Source organism: Corvus kubaryi, unplaced genomic scaffold (assembly GCF_017639235.1).
Source record: "Corvus kubaryi isolate FWS band 111438036 unplaced genomic scaffold, C.kubaryi_AGA036_p1.0 64947, whole genome shotgun sequence".
Lineage (NCBI taxonomy): Eukaryota > Metazoa > Chordata > Aves > Passeriformes > Corvidae > Corvus > Corvus kubaryi.
Window position 1 is genome coordinate 106,033 of NW_024581630.1, and position 20,793 is coordinate 126,825.

A 20,793-nucleotide genomic window follows, 5' to 3' on the forward strand; every position below is an offset into this window, starting at 1 on the left:
TTTATACATTTCAATCTCTCTTCAAAATACATTTCATAATTGTATGTAACAATCATGCCACCACCAGAGCAAAAGAAAGATTTTAAAATGTTGTATAATCAGTTATGGTAAGCATGTGATAATATCGAATGGAAAATATAAAATACCATTTCCACCACATTCTTAGATGGTTATAAATATTATTTTTACCACTGATTATTCAGATAAAAGCATGTTCAAAGTACTGCAGTGGATGTATCTGGACTGAGAAACTGAGAAACACAGGACTGCCAGCAGGGCTGCCAAAGGGGCAAAATGCCTGAAACGTAGAATTAGACAATTATTATTAATTTTAAAAATGGACATGACTCTGATTTTCCCTCTTAATTACTCCCACTGATGTGTCATGAGACAGATTAAGTCTTAAATTTTGTTTATTATAGCTGATTTGGGGAGTGGTGGTTTCATTATTTTAATTTAATTTCATTTTAGGGAACTGTTTATGCTTTCAGCAGAACTTTGATACAAGTGCTCTGATACAATATGACTACCTGTATATTTTTTCCCTAAGTCAAAGGGGTCAGGAAAGGTTTTTCACTTTTGTAAAGTCCATACAATCCTTTGGTTGTTTGCCTTACTCTGCAGAAATAGTCATGCTACCATGCGTACTTACCAACCTGACTAACACTCTTCCTACTGCATGCGAAGCTCAGCTTTTTCATTCTCACCCTGTGGCATAAAGTACTTGGAACTCCTAAGGTCTAATATATTTTAGTACAAGTATACTCACAGAGTTCAAAATGGGAATTTCTGGGTGAAATGTAATGGTCTGTGATATACAGGTCAAAATAAATAATCTAATGGTGCCTTCTGGCTGTACGAGCCACTCAAGCTATGAAATCAGTTTTACCCAGTACTTCTGCTCAGCCTTTCTACCAGCACTGAAGTGCCTGAACTCTAAAATCCCACACTGAGAAGATAACCATCTTACTCATTATGGCCTTTAACATCCCTTGCTGATAGTTTTAAATTTTTAAACAGCCCTACCTGTTGTGCTTCCTTTTATGTGTTATCATAGTTACAGATATAATTTTGGAAGCAAAATATCTAAACAGCAAGCATAATAAAAATGAAATGGGTTAAAGCTTATTAGCAGTAGGGAGCAGATGTAGCAAAATTCTGCCAGTTCCCCTACATTTCCTCCCCAGCAGGGATTTTCTGTCAAGCTGTGAGTTAGTTCTACACACTAATCCAGGCTGCTGTTGCTGCAATTGCACCTTCCTACACCTTGCTATTGTACTAAAAATTCACTTTGATTTTTGATTTTTTCCTTCTTAATAATAATATTTAAAGCATTTCCTGCAGAGCTAAATGTAAATTCAAGCACTGCATGCTAGATGCTCAAAAGGGCATGAAAATGTAAAATTGATAAGAAAACAATTACATACTGAAAGGCTTTTATTTGCTTAAAAAATAGTAACTTTCCCTCAATGAACTAAAGGTCCCTGAGCCAAGACATAACCAGTTAATGACTGAAGTTAAGATCCTTGAAATACCTCTCAAACATACATCATTCAATATATCAGTTACAATGTGGAAAAAAAGAGATAACTATTTAAGGAACAAAGTCATAAATTGATAGTAATACAAACTGAAAGCAAATGAAGTCTGCCACATGAAACATGATCACAGACTGTCACTCTGAGGGTTTTTACTCTTCATGTCTAGTGTCAAAAAAAAGCACTTAGGAAAGAGAGTTTAACTGAAGTAAGGATATTCAAGATGGAAAGATTTTAGTTGAAAATCATTTGCAAGTGTGTACCCAAATGAGACAGAAAATGAGCAAAGTTAATGGTCAAAATCTACTTTGTGGGCACTAAGGATAACAGATTTTATGACAGAGAATTTGAATTTTGGATATTGATTGCAAAGACATTTTCTTTGAAAGTCTACTTTCTTCTGAATTTTGACAATGAGCTCTGGAACCAATTTTCAAACCAAGTATCAGCCTTCCCCTCACATATTTTAATTACATCATCTGTTCACCTGTACATGTACAGCACCACTAGCTACTCTTGTCAAATTTGTAATTAAATTTTGTAGAATGCAAGGAAGAGAATTTTGATGCTGCTGGAGGCAGAAGAAAAACAATTTGAAAATTCTGGTGGCACTATTAAACTTCCACTAACTGTCAGGCTCTCCCTCATTGCAGTACCCACCTTTATTAGCAATATGATATAATGATGTGCAATCAAAAGCCATTTCACAGAATCACAGAATGGCTTGAGTTGGAATCTTGAAGATCATCTAGTTCCATACTCCCTGCCATGGGCAGGGACACCTTCCACTAGACCTGGTTGCTCAGCCTGGCCTGGCCTTGAAGGGACCTCCAGGTCCCTTGCCCTTCCCCCTTACCCTGTCACTACCTGCTCTTGTAAATAGTCTTGCCCCACCTTCCTGTAAGTTCTTTCCAGGTATTGGAAGGCTGCAATTAGGTCACCCCAGAGCCCTCTCTTTTCCAGGCTGAACAATCCCAATTCTCTCTGCCTTTCCTTGTAGACAAGGTGCTCTATCCCCCTGATCAGCTTTGTAGTCCTGCTCTGGACTTGCTTCAACAGGTCCATGGCCTTCCTGTGCTGAGGACCCCAGAACTGGATACAGTCCTCAAGGTGGGCTCTCACCAGAGCAGAGCAGAGGAGCAGAATCATCTCCTTCAACCTGCTGGGCATAGTTCTTCTGATGCAGCTCAGGATATGATTGGCTTTCTGGAAAGCAATTTCATTTTGAATGTGATGCTTTTTAGTATACAAATTTTTACTGGAAAATCCATTTACATTCCATCTTATGTCTATGAATATTTTTGAGGCAAATATTTGTTTTCAACAGGCTAGTCAGTTACTTTCATTTTTTAATATGGTATGACTGCAAAACAAGGTCAGTTAAATGGCATACCGTACGACTACTAGGGCCTCACACGCCTTTTGTTTTAACTCAAGCCATTTACATTGACCAATAATGTCCTACATACAGTTTGGAACTTGGATTTTGCAGGACCAGTTTACTCCCAGTTCAGTGTTACAGAAGTCAAACTCAGATGATGCAATTCGGGCAATTTCTTAAAATCTACTGCATTGGGTTGCCCAAAAAGTTAAGAAAAAACCTCACCCCTGCTCCAGTTTTTATCATCAAGCATGAATCTGTATGATATATAATACAATATAATACTTTAGTCCATTCAGCTCAGCTGTCTCAGCTAGGTCCCCTCCAAGCTCTGCCAAACCCTTGCTGGGTATGCGTAAAGTAGGAGAAAGTCTTCATGCTGTGCAGGCACTGTCCAGCAACAGCCCATACTGCTCTGCTATCAACACAGTGTTGTCCACAAATCCAAAACACAGCACTATAGGGGCTGCTGTGAAGAAAATTAACCACTCCAGCCAGACCCACTCCAAGAGAAAGTTCACAATAACCTACAAGTTCTAAGCCAAGTTTGAGTTAAATGTGTAGCTATTCTCAGCAGTCACTGGGATGAGCTACATGGAAAGCAAACTTGTTCTTCTGAATATGAAGATATGTCTCTCAGATTACTACTGAAATATATAATGGGATCTCAACTGTTATGCTCCTGAAGGCAGGTGACTTCAGGTACAGAAGATTAGAATGGAAGGTTTTCAGTAAATAGCCTTTAAGTGACATGTATTAAAATATATACTTGTTAAAAGCTGTTATACTAAGAAAAAAATATAAATATATACTCATGGATATGCTTGTAAGGTATATATATTACGTCTATAGGCACATATATGTATAAGAGGAGGGAGGGAGAAAAATCTGTATATATATATATGTCTCCTCCATGTAATTCTGCAGAACATGCACAGAGAGACTGAGACTGAATAACTGCATTGCTGTCTGCAACTCCACACAAACACTCATTTGACAAATTATGACAAACCTTTACCAAAATCACCATCTTAATTAAAAATGGTTGACAGTTAGTATTTCCTTCAGCTAAGAGTTACATTTTCCTCTTTCACACTCGCATCTTCATTGGATATATATTTATGGATATATATGCAAAAGTAACTATTTTGGTTAACTACAGAAGATGGCCAGGGTGTTTCCACAGAGGTGGTTATAAGTAAGATGCATAAAGACCTGTATAATATTAACACTGAACAATGTCCAAGATAAAAATCAGTTATATTTCAAGTCTTACCACCTGGTTTATGGTGTTACATCCAAAGAACTGATGAGAAGTGAACAGGTATCATGTCAGCTGGATGCATTTTTATTTTTCATCAATGAAGCTGAATAAAAACAGGGAGAAAGCTGAAAGTGATTATTCACTACTAGCTGCCATGCATGTAACTGGGTATTGACCAGGGAGCACTGCTCATTTTTGCTATGCAAAAATTTAAAGAGGTTTCAAAATAAGATAGCTCACTTTCACACTGTCTTATGTGCTTTTTTGAAAGTGGAGTACAGGAAAGCATAAATAATTTTTGGGTTACTTTGACTTTTATGAATAAGAAAATTAAAGATCTATTATTAATTTTGAAGACCATGTGATATCCTTCAGAGAAAAGGAGGAAGAAGAGGAGATGAAATTATTATTATGACCAGCACACAGAACCAGAGATGAGGATAATCAAGTACTGAAATTTACTAGGATCCCTTGGATCATACAATAAAATAGTAGTTATAAAATAAAGTAGTTATAAAATAAGAAGTAGTTCACTGGAAGAATGAAGATGTTTTCCCAAGTCAATTTCTTTTTTTCTCCCTCCTTTTGATTTTTTGATGGTAGAAGATCATTAATGTATCTGAATAGAGACAAGATCCTTGCACAGTTTCAAAAGGAAAAGATGATAATTTGAGCTCTAATTTTGACTGAAACTTGACAAAGGAGAAGGACAGGTATGAATTTTCCTAGTTAATTGTGGAGTTTGTCTTCAGTGGTAATTTGCTGAATCTACTTGAGGTGTTGAGCCCCAGGCAGCTTCTTCTCCACAGAGCCACTTGCATGCCCTCCAGCCCCAGCAGGGTGGGAAAGACATTTTGAAGAGCAAACATGAGAGAACTCTTGGGCTGAGGTAAGCACAGCAGGTGGAGATGATGAAACTAGCAATGCAAAGGCAATCCTTCACCTCCTTCCACCAGCAGACTGATGCCCAGCCAGCCTCTGGGGAATAGCCACCTTGAAAGACCAAGTTCTCCAGTTTTTATGGCTGAGCATGGTATCATACAGTATGGGATATCCCCTTGACTGCCTCTTGCCCACACCCAGTCTATTCACTGGGGTGCTGACTGGGAAAAAGCCTTGAAAGCCTTTAAAATGTTCAAGATTAGCATGTTAGCCACAAATCCAAAACACAGCATCTTAGAGGCTCTTATGAAGACCCAGGAAGACCCTGTACACTATTCAATAGCAAGTTTCCTTCCTGCAACAGGAATGCTCTTCCAAGTCCTGCATAATCACAACAAAGAGGATATTGGCCACAGGGAAGGACTTTCAGTATATAAGTTTAATTAGTTTCTGAGATCTGAGTTTTCTGATTTTTACAGAGTTTACATTGAAGAGACAAACTAAAATATCCTCCCTGGAGAAGACCAAGATCTAGAATAGCTATTTAGTATTGAATATCAAACTACTTGTCAGAAGCAGTAACTTGGAACGGATGTTTGTGGCCTGAAAGAGATTAACTTGCTACAGTTTTAGAAAGGACTAGTTGTTAATAAGACTTTCTATGTAGGTTGAGGTGGTAATATGGCTCTTCTTTCAGTCCTGATCAACAGGATTATCTCATCCAAAGGAGAACAAAGAAATTTTGAAGGTGATGAAATCCTGAAATTCTATCCTTCATTGTGGGAATTTAAAGTTCCCTATGTGTAATTTGGACTACAGTTTAATAGGGAAGTTTCCTGAAAGTAGGACCTTGATCACTTTTCAACCAAAATGGCATTTTTCCCCTGTATAACAAATCAGTGACAACAGGTACTTGCTTCAGGGATGAAACTCTGCAATGGCTTTCACAGTCATCACACATTAGACTTTTGACCAGAGGTTCTGGCCTAAGCAAACAGTGGATGCATATATGCACTCCTGCTTAGCACAAAAGTGACAGGCTCAAAACAGAACTAATGTTTTCAGCAAAGGAGATGAAGAATCACTCAAAACCAGTCTTATAAGGGAACTGCTGCAGGGGAAAATCAGTCAGCCTGGATGAACCAGGCTGTTTACCACACTGAATAACTTGACATGCATTTCTTCACTCTGTCTACCTGGAAAATAACATTCAAACACATGGATATATTACCTGTAAATGGCAAATAAGCCAGTGTAAATCAGTCCATGGAAATCACAGAGCTATGCTGACTATACCAGCTGAGGGTTTGATTGTATCTGTAGATATCTGCACAAACAATCACAGAAGAAATACTCTCATTTCTTATTTTCTATTGTTCATATTTTTTGTTTATATTCTACAAGTTGAATTCATGCATACTCTTTAGACTATTATGCAATCATATGATTTTTATACACATATATTCAATTTCTAAAAATTGCTTCAGTTAAAGTCATGTTCTTTTAGTTGACTATACTCCTTTTTAAAAGTTATTAAGGCTCCACTAATGTTACAAATAGAATATCATAATCTTCTTTTAAGAAAAAGTTCAAGTGGCAAACCTTTCACCTCCCATTGTTGCCCAGCGTCAAATGGCAGACTATTTCTAAGGACCTCTTGATTTCCACTCTCTGCATTTGACCTGTGTTAAATATTCTCATTACAGTTGCTTCAAATGAATAGAAAAGCTTTGCCTAATCTGAACACAGGGGAAATGAAATACCCTAGGCACAAGATGAAAGACCCACTAGCACTGAGCGATTTAATGTACTCTGTGTTCTGAATGTGGGCCATAAAAGAAGCCTGGGTTAATATATCAAACTGTGGACCATTCGAATAGCATTTAGTAACAAAAAAAATGTTATGAACCTGATGGGACAAAAAAGGGAAACAGAACCATGCATATTCTTCCTATTGAAATTTTGATAGGCATAGGTACTGGCGGGCAGCAATGGTTTACAAAAATGGTTTTCTTCTGGTAATATTACAAATCATATTAATTAACCTACATTAGATTTTACTGCAATGTAAATGTAGCAGTGTTCTTATCTGTCATTTTTACCTTTATAATACTTGTTTACTTCTATTACTCATATTTTGACTATTTTGTTCAAGAAACTGGTAAAAGAAGACAAATTAACATTACCTATACTATTTTCTATAGGACACAGAATTTATAACACTTTTTGGAAATTTAACAATGTATTAAATAAAGATATTAACCAATACATATAAAAAATTAGGCAAAAAAGTGTACCTGAATATTACTGGCTTAGAAACATCTGTTCAGGATGGTGAAAAAATACGTATCTTCTCACAGAAATCTGGGGAGGTTTTTTAATATTTCATTTTAAGTTTTATAGTCATTTTCTCAATAGGTAAAAGAGGATCTTAAAACTTTATCCAATCCTTTGCAGCAAGAATGATCTTCAAGTTCCACTATTTGAGCATAAGCTACTTCTGTTGTTTTTAGGATAAAGTGTTAGAGAATGCATGAATTTTATTTAAATTCATGACAGTCTGTATACTTCAAATAGCACAGGAATGTCTGAACAATGCACAGACTGCTGTTACAGATGCATGATGCCATTCTAAATGACTGCCACGAAAACACACTAATTACTCCAGGAAACAACTGCATGTAGCTAGACAGATTCTTGTTCAAGATTTAACTTGTTTATAACTTGGGACCTGTACATTATTTGTAAGGCAAAGTGGAGAGATACATGAAAGCACCAATGGTATTTAAAGGAGTGTCGAAGAAGGTACGATGCAGGGGCTCCCTGGAAGGGGCCCAGTGCCCTAGATGACTGCTCTTAGGTATCTTTAAAAAATCCAAGTTCGGGCACACTTACATCTTTTGACATCTAAACAGTTTGTAAATCTGGTCCAAAAAGTTTAAATTTAGATTTTTAAATTTGGCATCAAGTTACCCAAGTGCTGAAATAAGTGTGGAGCCCATTCACAATATATATCAGATAAAACACTGTGAATCTTTTTTCCATCACTTCTGCATTACACACTATTAAGACACACATTGTCAACAACCTGACTGGCATTCCTGACAGAATGAAAGTCAACTGCAGCACTCTTTGCTGGATTTGAAACAATCATGGGATCACAGCCACGCATGCTGAATTCTTATCATAATAAAAAAGAAAGCTTCTGTCAGAAGAAGATGGGCTGGAGAACTTTTAAAGTTTGCACTATATTTGCTCAGAAATTTTTTGGTGGGAGAGTACCAGCCAACTAATGTCCAAATGCAACCTGCGTTATAAAAGTGGTAAGATATATTTTTTTTGTCACAGGAAGTATTTCATCAAGTAGATTTTTCATTAATGAGGATGAAAAATACATTGGCAGCTGCTTATTACAATAACTCAGAGGGGAACTGACCTATAATATCAGAATTTAAAAAAAAATACTATGCGTAAAATGACTTGCTGAAAAAAAGATATAATGACCTTTGTGCAATTAATATATCTTGATATTGCATTAAATATTATCTTTCTATGCAACTCTGTCTTCTTAACAAAATATATTGTTTTCATTGTCTCAAAATCTCCCTTCACCGATGTTTTGGGTTCACTTACAAACACAACCAATTCTAAAGTTTCTGTTGATAAAACATTGTGTACTGAATACACTGAAGTATTTCCTTATAATTTTTTCTTTTTATAACAAAGAAGTAAGAGATAACATTTCAGAGAGTTCTGGAAAATCTGCCTCCAAGTTTGTATATATTTCATCCAACCAAAATAACTGAAACTAATTTTTAGCATTCACACATTTTTATAAACAAATGTATTTCAAAAGCAGCAAATGGCCTCAAAATTTTTCTGCGAGGAAGTTAACATGCTCTTATCTCACAGAAAGAATTAATTCACAGTACTTTTCCATGGCATATACAATTGAATAGCAACAGTCTCAATGAGTATTTTTTCCACAGTTTATCAGGATTTAGGTATTTTATTGATCTAGCTATACCAAGTCTTGCTAGGGATCAGCAAGATGTAAAAAAAAAAACCCACAGCAGTTAAGCAAGCTGGAATGCCTGAAATCTTGAGACAGCACGCCACATTTCTTCTTTGTATCGGCAAGGATAACAAAAGAAAGCAAAAAACAAGCATTCAGAGGTAGAAAAAAAATGTAACCATGATCTTGCCCATCTCAGCCTAGAGGAGTCTGCTGTACAGACAGAAGTACAATCCACCACTTGAAATAGTCTAACAAAATACTACAGGGATGTCTCTGCATGGAAAACCCATGGGCAGGGGAAGGAGAAGTTAGGGTGTAGACTCAGGTCCCAACTAAATATAGTGGGAGTACTGTCTAAATGGTACAACTCAAGCCCTACTGAATAAAATACATTCACAAAGTAAATTAATAAAATTTTGCAGGCACAGTCACTGTTATATCATTATACAATAATTATTTGGAATATTTCCATCTATCAATAATGCCATCTGTCCCACCCAATACAAATGGACTACAACCCATCTGGCTTATTTTTTTCTATTGATTACTCTGCTGAATGAGTTAGCAAAACCGCTTATAAAATCATCATATTACATGACACTGTCATTAAAAGATGTGAAGTAAAGAAAAACACAAGATGAGACTTAATTGGAAAACTGTCAGTTCTTCTTCCAGAAAGTTTTACCAATGCTATAAGCTTATTTCTCTTTTTTTTTGGCTACTTAAAAAAAGCCCCAAGAAGACACAAAGCCCAAAAACCCCCTAAATGCTAACTACTGGATTAGACAGAAATTGTTCTAGCACACAACTGCTACTAGGTATGCTAGAGAAGGTCCCTAAACTTATCTCCTCCAGAGTATCCAAATATCACTAAGTATGCCTGGCAATCACAAAGAAACTGTGGAAGGAATGTAACTTAAAAATAGGGTGGAAGAAAGCTGATGATGGCTAGCACTTGTATTTGCTAATTCCAGTAAGTCTGCAACTCCTAGGTTTTGGGTTTGATTATTCATTTGCATAATTGTCTTTATGCTATTTTTGCAGCCCCTGTTTTTCTGGTTTGTTGTTTTTGTTTTTGTTTTTTTATTTTAACCACTGTTTCCCTTATCTACATTTTAATTTCTCCAGCAACAAAAATGCAGTTTTATCTGCCTACAGAATTAAATGCTAACTTCAGCTCCTTCACTCTAGATCTCAGTTTTTACAATACCTTTTAGTTTTAACAAAGGTAATCTCTCTTGTGGACATTCAAAATGTTGATCCAAAGATCCTTAGCCCAGTGAGTTAAGTGTTGTTCTTTTGAGTGAACCCTTGGTGGGGCTACTTTCTTATCCTTCCCTCCCCACTATTTTTTTTTTTCTTTCTACTACAACCTTACATCCCTTCACCAGATTTCTGTTTGCTCTGTCACCCCAAATGGCTTTTCCAGTGATGTTGCAATTCAAAGGGACATATGAAGGAAGAGGAGAGAGGAACAGGGCCTGCATTCCAGCTCTAAGGACACAACCCTTGATGACTGTGGGTAACTGGAGCTCAGGGAAGCTCAGGGGGTTATACTGTAGGGTTGAGGCTGCAGGAATGGTGCTGGGAGCGCAGATACCGGGCTGCCATAAGGAGTGAGGGAAATCAGGATGACAGGAGTAGAAAGGAGTTGTGTGGGGAAGGAATGATGCTTGAATAAGGAAGGGACCAGAGGCTGAGTGACTGAAACAAGTTAGAAGTTGCTAGGGGGTCCAGCCTGCTTACTGTTACTGTTTGCTCCCTCTCTTACAATCCCCTCCCATCCTCGATGCTCACTAGAACCACTTCTCTAGTTAATAGTATATGAAATATTGCCTCTGAAAAAAATAGATTCTTCTGAAATATACTTTTATAATTTATCTAGATTTTTAAAAATATTTAAATTTAAATATAATTGATCTTTCTCTTTGTAACTCAAGAAGTTCCTAAAAGACAGTTGTCACTGGCAATATTACAAGAAGTCTTCTAAAGTCCAGCTAAGTGTGTCTGACCCTGTGGCCTTATCTCAAACGAAGCTTTGAGCAACTGCATGTCCACATCCAGCTCTTAGAAGTAAACCTTTTGTGCTATACAAACATATCCAGAGAACAATTCTCATACTTCTCTTTATATTATGTGCTGTTAGGTCCAATATATTGGTGTCCTAAACAATTTATATAATCCCTTTTGTGCTTTACTGACTACTGCCATCAAACATGTAGAAGGATTCAAGGGAAGTTGCTGAACAGTATTATTTATATAGAAGATATTTACCAGGTATCACCACATGACAGAATGCTAAATTTCTCATGCTCTAAAGAAAAACACCTTTGGCTGTTCTGATGCATATGATTTAGTCACCATTTTAAATAAAATTATCTTAATATACCATCGCTTTGCTATTACATACAGAACATTCAACAAATAGAAATACAGAGTCTAAATCCCATTTTTAAAACATAATTAATTCTATGCTTTATGATGTATAGCTTAAAAAAATGAGTTCTGAGCTGAACTGTTTTATTTGCACAAACAAACTCCTTTTTTGATGGATGACAGAAGGAGAACAATTTCAACTGAGAAACCATTTGTTCTTATTAAATAATCTATAGGTTGCTACTGGTTCAGGCCTTTGGCCACTCCTTAAAATAAAGTTAAAGAATAATAAAATACTTTTGGCCTGGCTGACTTAGTTTACTTGGCAAAAACAGACCATTATTTCATGTCATGGTATTCAACAGAACTGTCTGTAGTAGCACTGGGATACAAAACATCAACAAAACCACACAGGTGAGAAACATGCCTTCAGAGTAAGGCTACCATATTCTGTCTTCCACAGAGCAAGGCAGTGTCTTACAGAAGCTGGAAGGCCATTCCAAAGTAGAAGCTACATTACCTGTTTTCAATGATACTGAACCAGAAGTACAACTGTTGTACAATTTATCGTTTTCAACACAAAATCTCTATTTTCATTAACAGGACAATTGTATTTTCAGGGCAGGGTAATTCCCTCCTCTAGTTCCTTGTAACAGAAGTATTTGATAAGTATTTTTCTCTGTTTTACTTTGTAGATAAACCCCTACTAATCAAAAAATATGCATATCCTGAGGAGAAATTGAATTCCTCTGTCTGATCCTCCTATTGACAAAATGATAGAAACAGGAATATGCAGCTGCTGATAACATCTCACTCCCATTTATATTTAGGTTTTATCCAAAGCATTTTTAGACGGTGTTGTGGCACACATTACTTTATCTAATATTTTTTTTCACTTTCTGATACTGTCATTACTGAATTATGATCTGATAAGCACAGCATAAGACTGATGAACATCCTACAGGATTGCCTGATGCCTGATTGCAGGATGTTTTTCTTAAAGATTTCTGAAAACTGTCAGGCAGCTATCACTTCACAGGAGTACGTGCAGGCAACAATCCATTTTTTAAGCTATGGCTTGACCAATAAAGAAGTGACATGGAATAGATATTAGTGATAGCTCAAACATAAGCAACTTAATCAATATTTTTCAGGTAGCTAAAAAAAAGAAAAAAAAAAAGCCAGTACTGCCTAGTCATCTTAGTAAGTGGAAGAAATAAAGAGTAGCTGGTATGCATAATAACTATGGAAGACCTAAAAGACTGTATATGGAAAAAGGATAAGTTTCAAAGAACTGGCAAATACCACCAATCTGTCTTCCAATGTTATATATTGCAAATCAGAAAGCAGATAGGGTTAGTGGTATGTTACCAGTTGGTCACGGAACAAAAATCGGAATTTAATTTCAAAAACTGAACTGAATTTAGATTCAATACTGGATCTGAATCTGGTCTTGAAGAAGTAATAAAAACTATTTTAGAGTGTTTTTTATTAGTAAATCAAGTTGAGATGTGTAAGCATGTAAGCAAAATCTACATCTTTACTCAGAAAGACACTTGCCTGGTGCAGAGCCTGGAAGCAAAGGCAACTAGAAGGAAAGTTTCAGGTGTTTTTTCCTTCTTCTGTGAAAATATTAACATATTCTATGCTTCTAAGCCCCAAGAAAACATAATTAGGCTATATTAAATTATAAGCAATTATGCATTTGGTTTTTAAGCATTTGGGGAGAAGTTACATTTTATTTACAAGATTTGCATCCGCTACCTTTTAAGGCTGTCTGGGTGTTCCATGGCTATTTAAGAAAAGGGGCACATACAAATTAGAAATTATTGTGGCATCATTATAAATCATTGTGCAAATTATTATGTTGTTAGTGTTAATCAATAGACAGGCATGTCCAGATATGGTCTTAGAAGTCCAGCTGGTCTTAGAAGTCCAGCTGAATATAAAACAATAATGAGCAGTAGATTGCTAAACTCAGTTATCATAACAGTATTATTTGTAAGAAAGTGGGGAAAAGATCCTCAACAGAACAACTCACAAAAAGTTGAAGTAAAATACCCATTTCTCATTATGCAAAAATATATGGACAGAAGTAATTCAAATGAGGTATTGTTCACATTTTGGTAGAGAAATTGACTGTTCTTTGAGAGTTCTTTAACACAACACTTTGGGGAATTAAGACAAAGTTAGTGGTGAATATAACTTTCTATTAAGCAATTTTCTTTCTCAGTTGTGCACAACCACTTACGAGCCAGAATATAACAGCTCAACCAAACATTTACTTGAACCCCTCTGAAATGTACTAAGAAAATTCTGATATTACTGCAAGACTTAGAGAGAAAAAAAGACAACGCAGAAAGAAGAAAATTGATATGGCAGCTACCTTTTTGCATTCCCTTAATTTCTTCTGCCACATGGAGCGAGCAATAGGAATGCTCTTGCTGTCAGTTACGTAGCAGCTGGCTGTGATGATGTGGTGGAGTGCAGTCTTCTGGCTCATAGCTTGAAGAACTCGCTCAACATGACGGAGGGAAACTCCAGCCTCTCTGTGTATGCCACCGCTAACAAGCTGCATTGTGCAAGGTACCAGAGCAATCTGTCCAGCACAGTAGAGAATATCGCCAACCTAGGAGAGAATCAAACCAAGTAAATAAGATTCCGGGAATTTACAGAAGACAAGGGAAGCACCTTTCTCTCCTCCAGCTAGTTTCCTTCAGTAGTACTGTTCTTTGCCATCATTTGTCACAAATGGAGCAAACATGCCAGTCTAAGGATAATTTTTTATAGGGATTTAACTACAACACAGAAACACAGCACTACAATAAACTGTAACCCAACAGTTAATGCATGGATGTATGTGTCAGCTCAAAACAACAATCTGATGTTCTGGACTGTTACAGCTGCTGGATCACATTGATGCCCCAACATGGTTAAATATGTTCTTGTTTTCTTTTCTTATGAGTGGTGATGCACATTATCTTTGGTTCAATGCTATTTTTTAATCTTCTATGTCTTGAGCTTTGTTTTATATAAAACCATATAAGAAAGTATCAGTACGTATCTGTAACATCTTTAGTAAACTAATTTAAAAATACTGTAAAAAATGTACTTGCAGAACACCTAAATGACTGTGTATGAACAAAACGGGATGATATTCCACCAGAAGGTAAAAGCAAATTGCAGTCTGAAAATAAAATGCTAAAGAATTCTACTTGAACAAAGAGATGGGTCACCTTTTGAAAATGGAATTAAATGGGTGGCCAGATTTACTACTGCAATGCAGTTACTTTGGGCTTATTTTCCAAAATCTTCCTGGCAACACTCTGAAGACCTACTTTTTTTAACAGCAGCCAGCAAAGGAAACATTTATCCTTATTATTCAGACATCTCAAAGACTTTTTTATAAAATCTTAATGTAAATATGAAAACTTTTCATCATCTTATGCTGCACTTCTCTAGAACGTCTGTGCATTTCCTAATCAGTGAAACAGTAAATTTTATTCACTATCAAAAGAAAACTAAGTATAGAAGTGGGAAGTAAGGTGGGCGTAAGCAGCTTTGAAGTCAGCACAGGAAGAATTTTGCTAGGAGTAAAGACAGAGAAAATGGACTGTGAAAGAAATCTTTCAGAAGAATTTTGCAGAACTTACTGTATAAACTGTAAAAACTCCTCAGAATTAAGAATAATTAGAAAAGAAATCTGTGTCCTAGAAGACATGGCAATCAAACCATGTGACAGACCCATATGCAACTCCAAATCTGTCCTCATAACTGTCTGTGTCTCACAAAAGACTCACACATGTAACTATTGGAAGAGTATCTTACACAATTTGGCATACAAGTTCTATGATTAGCAGCTGAAGAGGGGGAGGAGGCAGAGAGGAAACAATATATCAACTGACACACATCAACTATTTAAATGGTTTAAAATACCTGAAATATTGTTTGATAATGCTATATATAATCCTGAATTTGGAAAAAATATATGAAAGCAATATTTTGGTTTATAGGAACAAATGGTCTTTTTTTTTTTTTTTACAGCGCTATTTTAAAATATGTGCCACTAAAGAAGGGAGTCCAGCCAGCTACCAAGTGGCATACTGACAAGATGAGAAACAAATTCAGAAAGATATGATTCAGAGGGGCACAGGTTTGTTTTTAAAGCAAACCATTCATTTTCACCTCTGCAAAGTGAAATTCATGCATTAGTCAAAAACTCCAATGCAGGTAGTTTATACTTCTACAGAAAAAAAATCACACTGATGGTTTTCTTCCTTTTTTTCCCCTGTTGAGCTGCTGGTTTTCCATGCATCACCCATGTTAATTATTAGGTAGACAGAAGAGCTGTTCAACCAGTTCACTTCCCCTATTCTTGAACAGATTGTTTGAGACATAATATGAATACTAATTAACGATAAAATATCTGTCAGTGTTTTGAAATACAGACCAAGATAGCACTTTCTTAAAGTATTCTGGACAGTTCTGATACAATTAACTCCACTGGTCAAAAGCAAGGTCATAAAAAAATCTCTGAAGGATTTGAGCAAAATTGGCACCACTTTTGGCTAAGATTCAGTGGGAATTTTGCAGAGTTTTTAAAAAAATCAATTGAAAAAATCCCTCTGTTCCTAACATACTTGTTTGTATCTTAAGATGCAATTAATAGAAAAACAGTGTTCCCAACAAGCCACCATGTTATGGAAGGGTGGATGCAAGGGGAAAAGAGGGGAAAAGCATAAAAAAATGGCCACAGATTTGCAGCAACTGTATTTCAGGGGGACATAATTTAGAATAAGGGAAGGAGGAGGGGCGTCTCTTTTCTCTTTCCCAGTGACTCGGTCATAAAAAGCAAGCATAAATAATCAGCAAGGACAAAGCAGCAAACCAGTACAAACACTGTTTTAGCAGATTTCAAGACGTTGTCTCTGGAATATTTGAAGCATTATACAGAAAAATTTTAGCAGAGTAAAAGGCATTTAAAACAGGGAAGTCATCATACTATCTTGTTCACAGTACTGAAATCTTACAAGAGGAGCTGTCACAATGTATGGTGTCAGTACTTGTGTTGTGAAAGTGTTCTGCAAAACCCTGCTAGAACCTTGCAACAGTTTATCTTTTGGAGCATTTAGGAGGATAACAGAAGATCTTTGAGGGTATAGATTCACAGTGTATCGAGCCTAGAGGACTTGCGTTACACAGCTCAGCATAGAAACAAAACTGTAATACAAAAGATCTACATTGATCCCTAAAGGACCCGTATGTATATAGTGGATGTCTCACTGGTGATTTGATTTTCACTGCAGACCATACACATATTTCCAGTGCTAAAATTTCAATAAAGACTTGAACCAAAGAAAACCCAGAAAACTCAAGCTTCATACTGCTGAGATGCTCACTTGTACAAATTTATTTTCAATATAGTTTCATGGCAGTAAGCAGGTTATAAATGGGGCCTCATGTGATTCCACATTTCTTCCCTTTTTATTTTCATTTGTATCATTGCAAGTTAAATGGAAGGTGAGTCCTTATAAGTTAACATAATAGTTTAGCAGCTGTTTTGCTCAGTTGGCACAACTGTAAATAATCAGGGGAGTTCAGTGGACAACCAGCACCTCAGAGGATGCAATGCATGCTCTCATGGGTAGAAAGCTAAGAGATTATTCGAGAATTACTAGTTTTCACAGTGTAGCTGTCTTGCAGGGGTAAGTATAATTCAGACCTAGGGCACAGCTTATACCAATGCAAGACTGTATAGCAGCTTTTGTTTTTCTAAGGTGCTTTCACTTATTAGGAAAACAGAAGGAAAGCATCTATGGTATCATGGAACGGAACAGCGAGAAGAACTGACTCGGTGCCACTTCAAACTGTCCTATCCCATGAAAAAGTTTTTAAAAGTATTCTAAGTTACCAAAACCACAACATATCTCCGGTACACACATATATATGTATATGTATGTATCAGGAAAAGAAACAGTGACAAAACCAGACTTAACATAAGGTCTAACTTAAGATGCTAATTAGAAAGCTGCAATTATTGTTGCCTAGAAAGAAACAGAAGCAATAGGATACCTATAGATATGCACTGACTTGTTTCTTTTTCAATTAAAGGCCAAGAGCAACACAGAAAGTTTATGAAACTGTTCCTTCTGGTATTATTAAGACTTGCTAGTGATTAACTGACAATATAAAAATTGCTGGAAACTTCTAACAGAGGGATCTCAAACATTCACCCACAGATACTTTGGCAAATGCTAATAGTTGCACCACAAACACATGTTTCTTGGAAGGACGGAGTCAATATGCAATCAGCCAAATCTTTGTTATGAATGCAGTTTGGTGTCTGAGTGACTGCTGCCCTTTAACAGGTCAGGATGCACGAAAGGTTCAGTGACCCCCTGACCTAACAGTGACACAGCCCACCATTAGGCTCAGTCAATGTAAATAAGCAGAACTGACAACACACTAATAGGCTGCCTCTGGTCAGCCACGGGTACCTCTGACCTTAATGAAGACCTAAATCAATTAATACTTGAGGCAATAAAGACCTCTGGCTGATTAAGTTAGATAGAAATAATCTTTTCTAACGGGATTAAAGCTGCAAGGTGGTGAACTTTTTATTCAATATATGATAATCCTTTCTTCCTAGGGCCCTCTTATTTTAGATAATGATGGCAAAATTGCTTTTTGCAATGTGAAATCTTTCATTCAACTGACTATATGAATAAAGTTTTAAAGGCATTGTTTAGACAACAGTAATTGAAAAGCTTTGAGTTCACACTATGAAAACAAATTGTATCTAACATGATTCAAATACACCCAACTTTTAATATAATTCACATGTTTTTTCTTGAACTGTTACAAAACTGTAGTCTACAAATTCCAGGATTGAGTTCATAACACATAGTTCAGTTTGATACAGGTTTTCTTCCGAGAAAAAATGTGCAGTTGTCAGTAGCTAAAAGATGAAGGATATATTCCTAAATCATTATTATTAATAATATTATTATTGTTACCTTTGACCAAAAACGTTATTCTTACCTTTGACCAAAAAAACCCGACATTACTAAGACTCCACATATAGCTTAGTCAAATGTTTTCACATCATACTCAAAACTTCAGAACTTCCCTTTGAATAAAATAATCTTTTTTCCTAGTTAGGTCAAGAAAGTATAATTAATCAATACAAATTAATCAACAGAATACTATGGCTATTTTATTGAACTACCTGTAATATTTCCACAGTTTTTAGGGTTTTATAATTTAGTTTTCAGATGCTGTGACTCCATTTTGCTAGTTCTTATTTTGGGATAGATGTTTCAATATGTATCTGATCTCCTAAGTTACAAGACTACAAAACACTCATCATTTTGTATTGCTCTTCACTATTAAGGTTTATTTTATCAATGTGTGTTTTAAATTTTTGTCTTTGAACTTAAATATTTGTGGGTTGAAAATTCATAGAACATTTTTTTTAACAAGAAGTGAAATAGTACTGCAATTTCATGGATGCCAACCTAGGTTGTATTTTTTTTTCCTCTGCAGTTCAGGAAAATTAAGATGCATCATCCCACACAGTCATATTTGACATTGAACACAGTGTCATAACACTAGCAACACACCTAAAACTTTTGTGCATTTCCTAATTTAAATGATACCAAAGAGAAGTATCATGTCACACAGTACACAAACACTGAGCAGCACAAAACCTGGCAGTTCTTTAAACTCAACAGTGCATCTGAAGAAGCCACAATACTGTTATGAATTCTAAACCAACATAATGAATATCTCCTAAACATACTCTATACTTCCCAATTGTAAACACCTCTGCAATCGTCTAAAAATCGAGTAACTCAAAATGAGCTGTTTGACAGTGCTGGATTTACAGCAGGCAATCTAATCTAATACATTCCTGAAGGTCTGTAGTACCTTGAAGTTTAACAAAATGCTAAATGCACAGACCTGAGAGGGACGATCAGGTCAAAAACTTAAGAGAAGGTGAGATCAAAGTCTTAGCTTGAAAATAATCTTTTAAAAACTGTTCTAACCTATCACAGAAAATTGTAATATTTGCATACATACTTTTGGAAATGTGTTGGTTGTTTTTAAATCTTGATCAATGTCAAATCTATTTTATTCTGCTCTACAACTGACAGAAATAAAACCCACACACTTCTGATTTACAGAAGACAAAGACTGAAAAACTGAAATTTTCACTAAGAAAACCCACCTCAAAAACTGTCATTCGTATTCCAAGGGAGTATTAGACATAAATCAAAAATAAATGCAGCTTTTAAAGTCAGAACCTGTAGTTATAAACATCTAGAAAGATTCCAATAAAGGTGGGTGAAAAAGCCTTGCCATCTAATACATCCATGTGGACATGATAGACAGCTAGTCTGAAATCTTCTCCATGACTCTTGTTTTAGTCAACTTGGAATCTCCACTAGAGAGAGAGGAAATGAACAAAATTGAGGTAAAAATATTCTTTACTCAATACGCATATTTTGGCCCATGTGCTGTACTAGTGCCCATGGTATATATTTTTCCTTCATGGAAAATTACAGAAGACAGCTCAAAGACTTAATGCCATAGATGATAAACTGTTCTCCACATTTAGAAGGGTGCTTTTTCCTAAATATAAAAAGAGCAGTCTTCCTCCTTTAAAATGAGCAAGCTAACAAGAGTATTAATCTTTGATGCATTTCTTCCTTGGGACAGTGGAATTCTAGTCTTCATGACTATTAATCTGCCACCTTTTACAAAGCCTACCATTCCTCTCAAGCTTTTGAAAAAAATCACAAGTTCTCACACAACCACATTAGCAAATCTGCCAACTGTGAAAAATTGCAGAACACTCAGCTTTATGAACATACCTTATCTAAAAAATGGAGTAAAACCTCCAGACTGATTAACACTTCCTCATTTATTATTCATATCACTTCAAATAAAGAAGCCAAACAAAACAAATTTTTTAAAAATGTACTCAGATGAGTCTGTTCCTAACAATTGGGGTTGGGATGGGGAATGATACACTTAAATTGGTATTTACTAGAAAAACTAAAGGCCTTGTCAGGGTCCAGACAAACAAGGTAGGAAAGACTAGTATCCAACAGTGTAAAGTGAGGGAAAGGACTCAACATAGACATGAACTCTTGAGCAATGGATACCACATTTTTAGAAAATGCACATTATATCCACTGCAGGTGATTATGTTTTTTAGTGAATTATATGCAGAGATAATAGAGGATAATAATTATAATTCATATGGATTCTTAAAATATCTGATAAGGCATATCTGGAAATTATTTTTTAACTCTCCTAATTATAAATG

General features: G+C 35.9%; 1 protein-coding gene across 7 annotated transcripts in view; it reads right to left on the minus strand.

Moving 5' to 3' along the window:
• Window positions 1-14,121, minus strand: part of LOC121672767 (zinc finger protein 770-like) — a 110,371-nt gene extending 96,250 nt beyond the window's left edge. For 5 of the 7 annotated variants that reach the window (XR_006018983.1, XR_006018984.1, XM_042045583.1 and 2 more), the window contains exon 1: window positions 13,846-14,121. Coding sequence is in view for 3 of the 7 variants with exons in the window: in XM_042045583.1 (XP_041901517.1) it covers window positions 13,846-14,037 (192 nt within the window). In the remaining 4 variants the exon portion in view is untranslated. Of the gene's footprint in view, window positions 1-6,296; window positions 6,389-8,179; window positions 8,373-13,845 lie in introns of those variants that run through there. The other 2 variants (XR_006018986.1, XR_006018985.1) reach the window with 2 other exon arrangements.
• Between the last annotated feature and the right edge of the window lie 6,672 nt (window positions 14,122-20,793).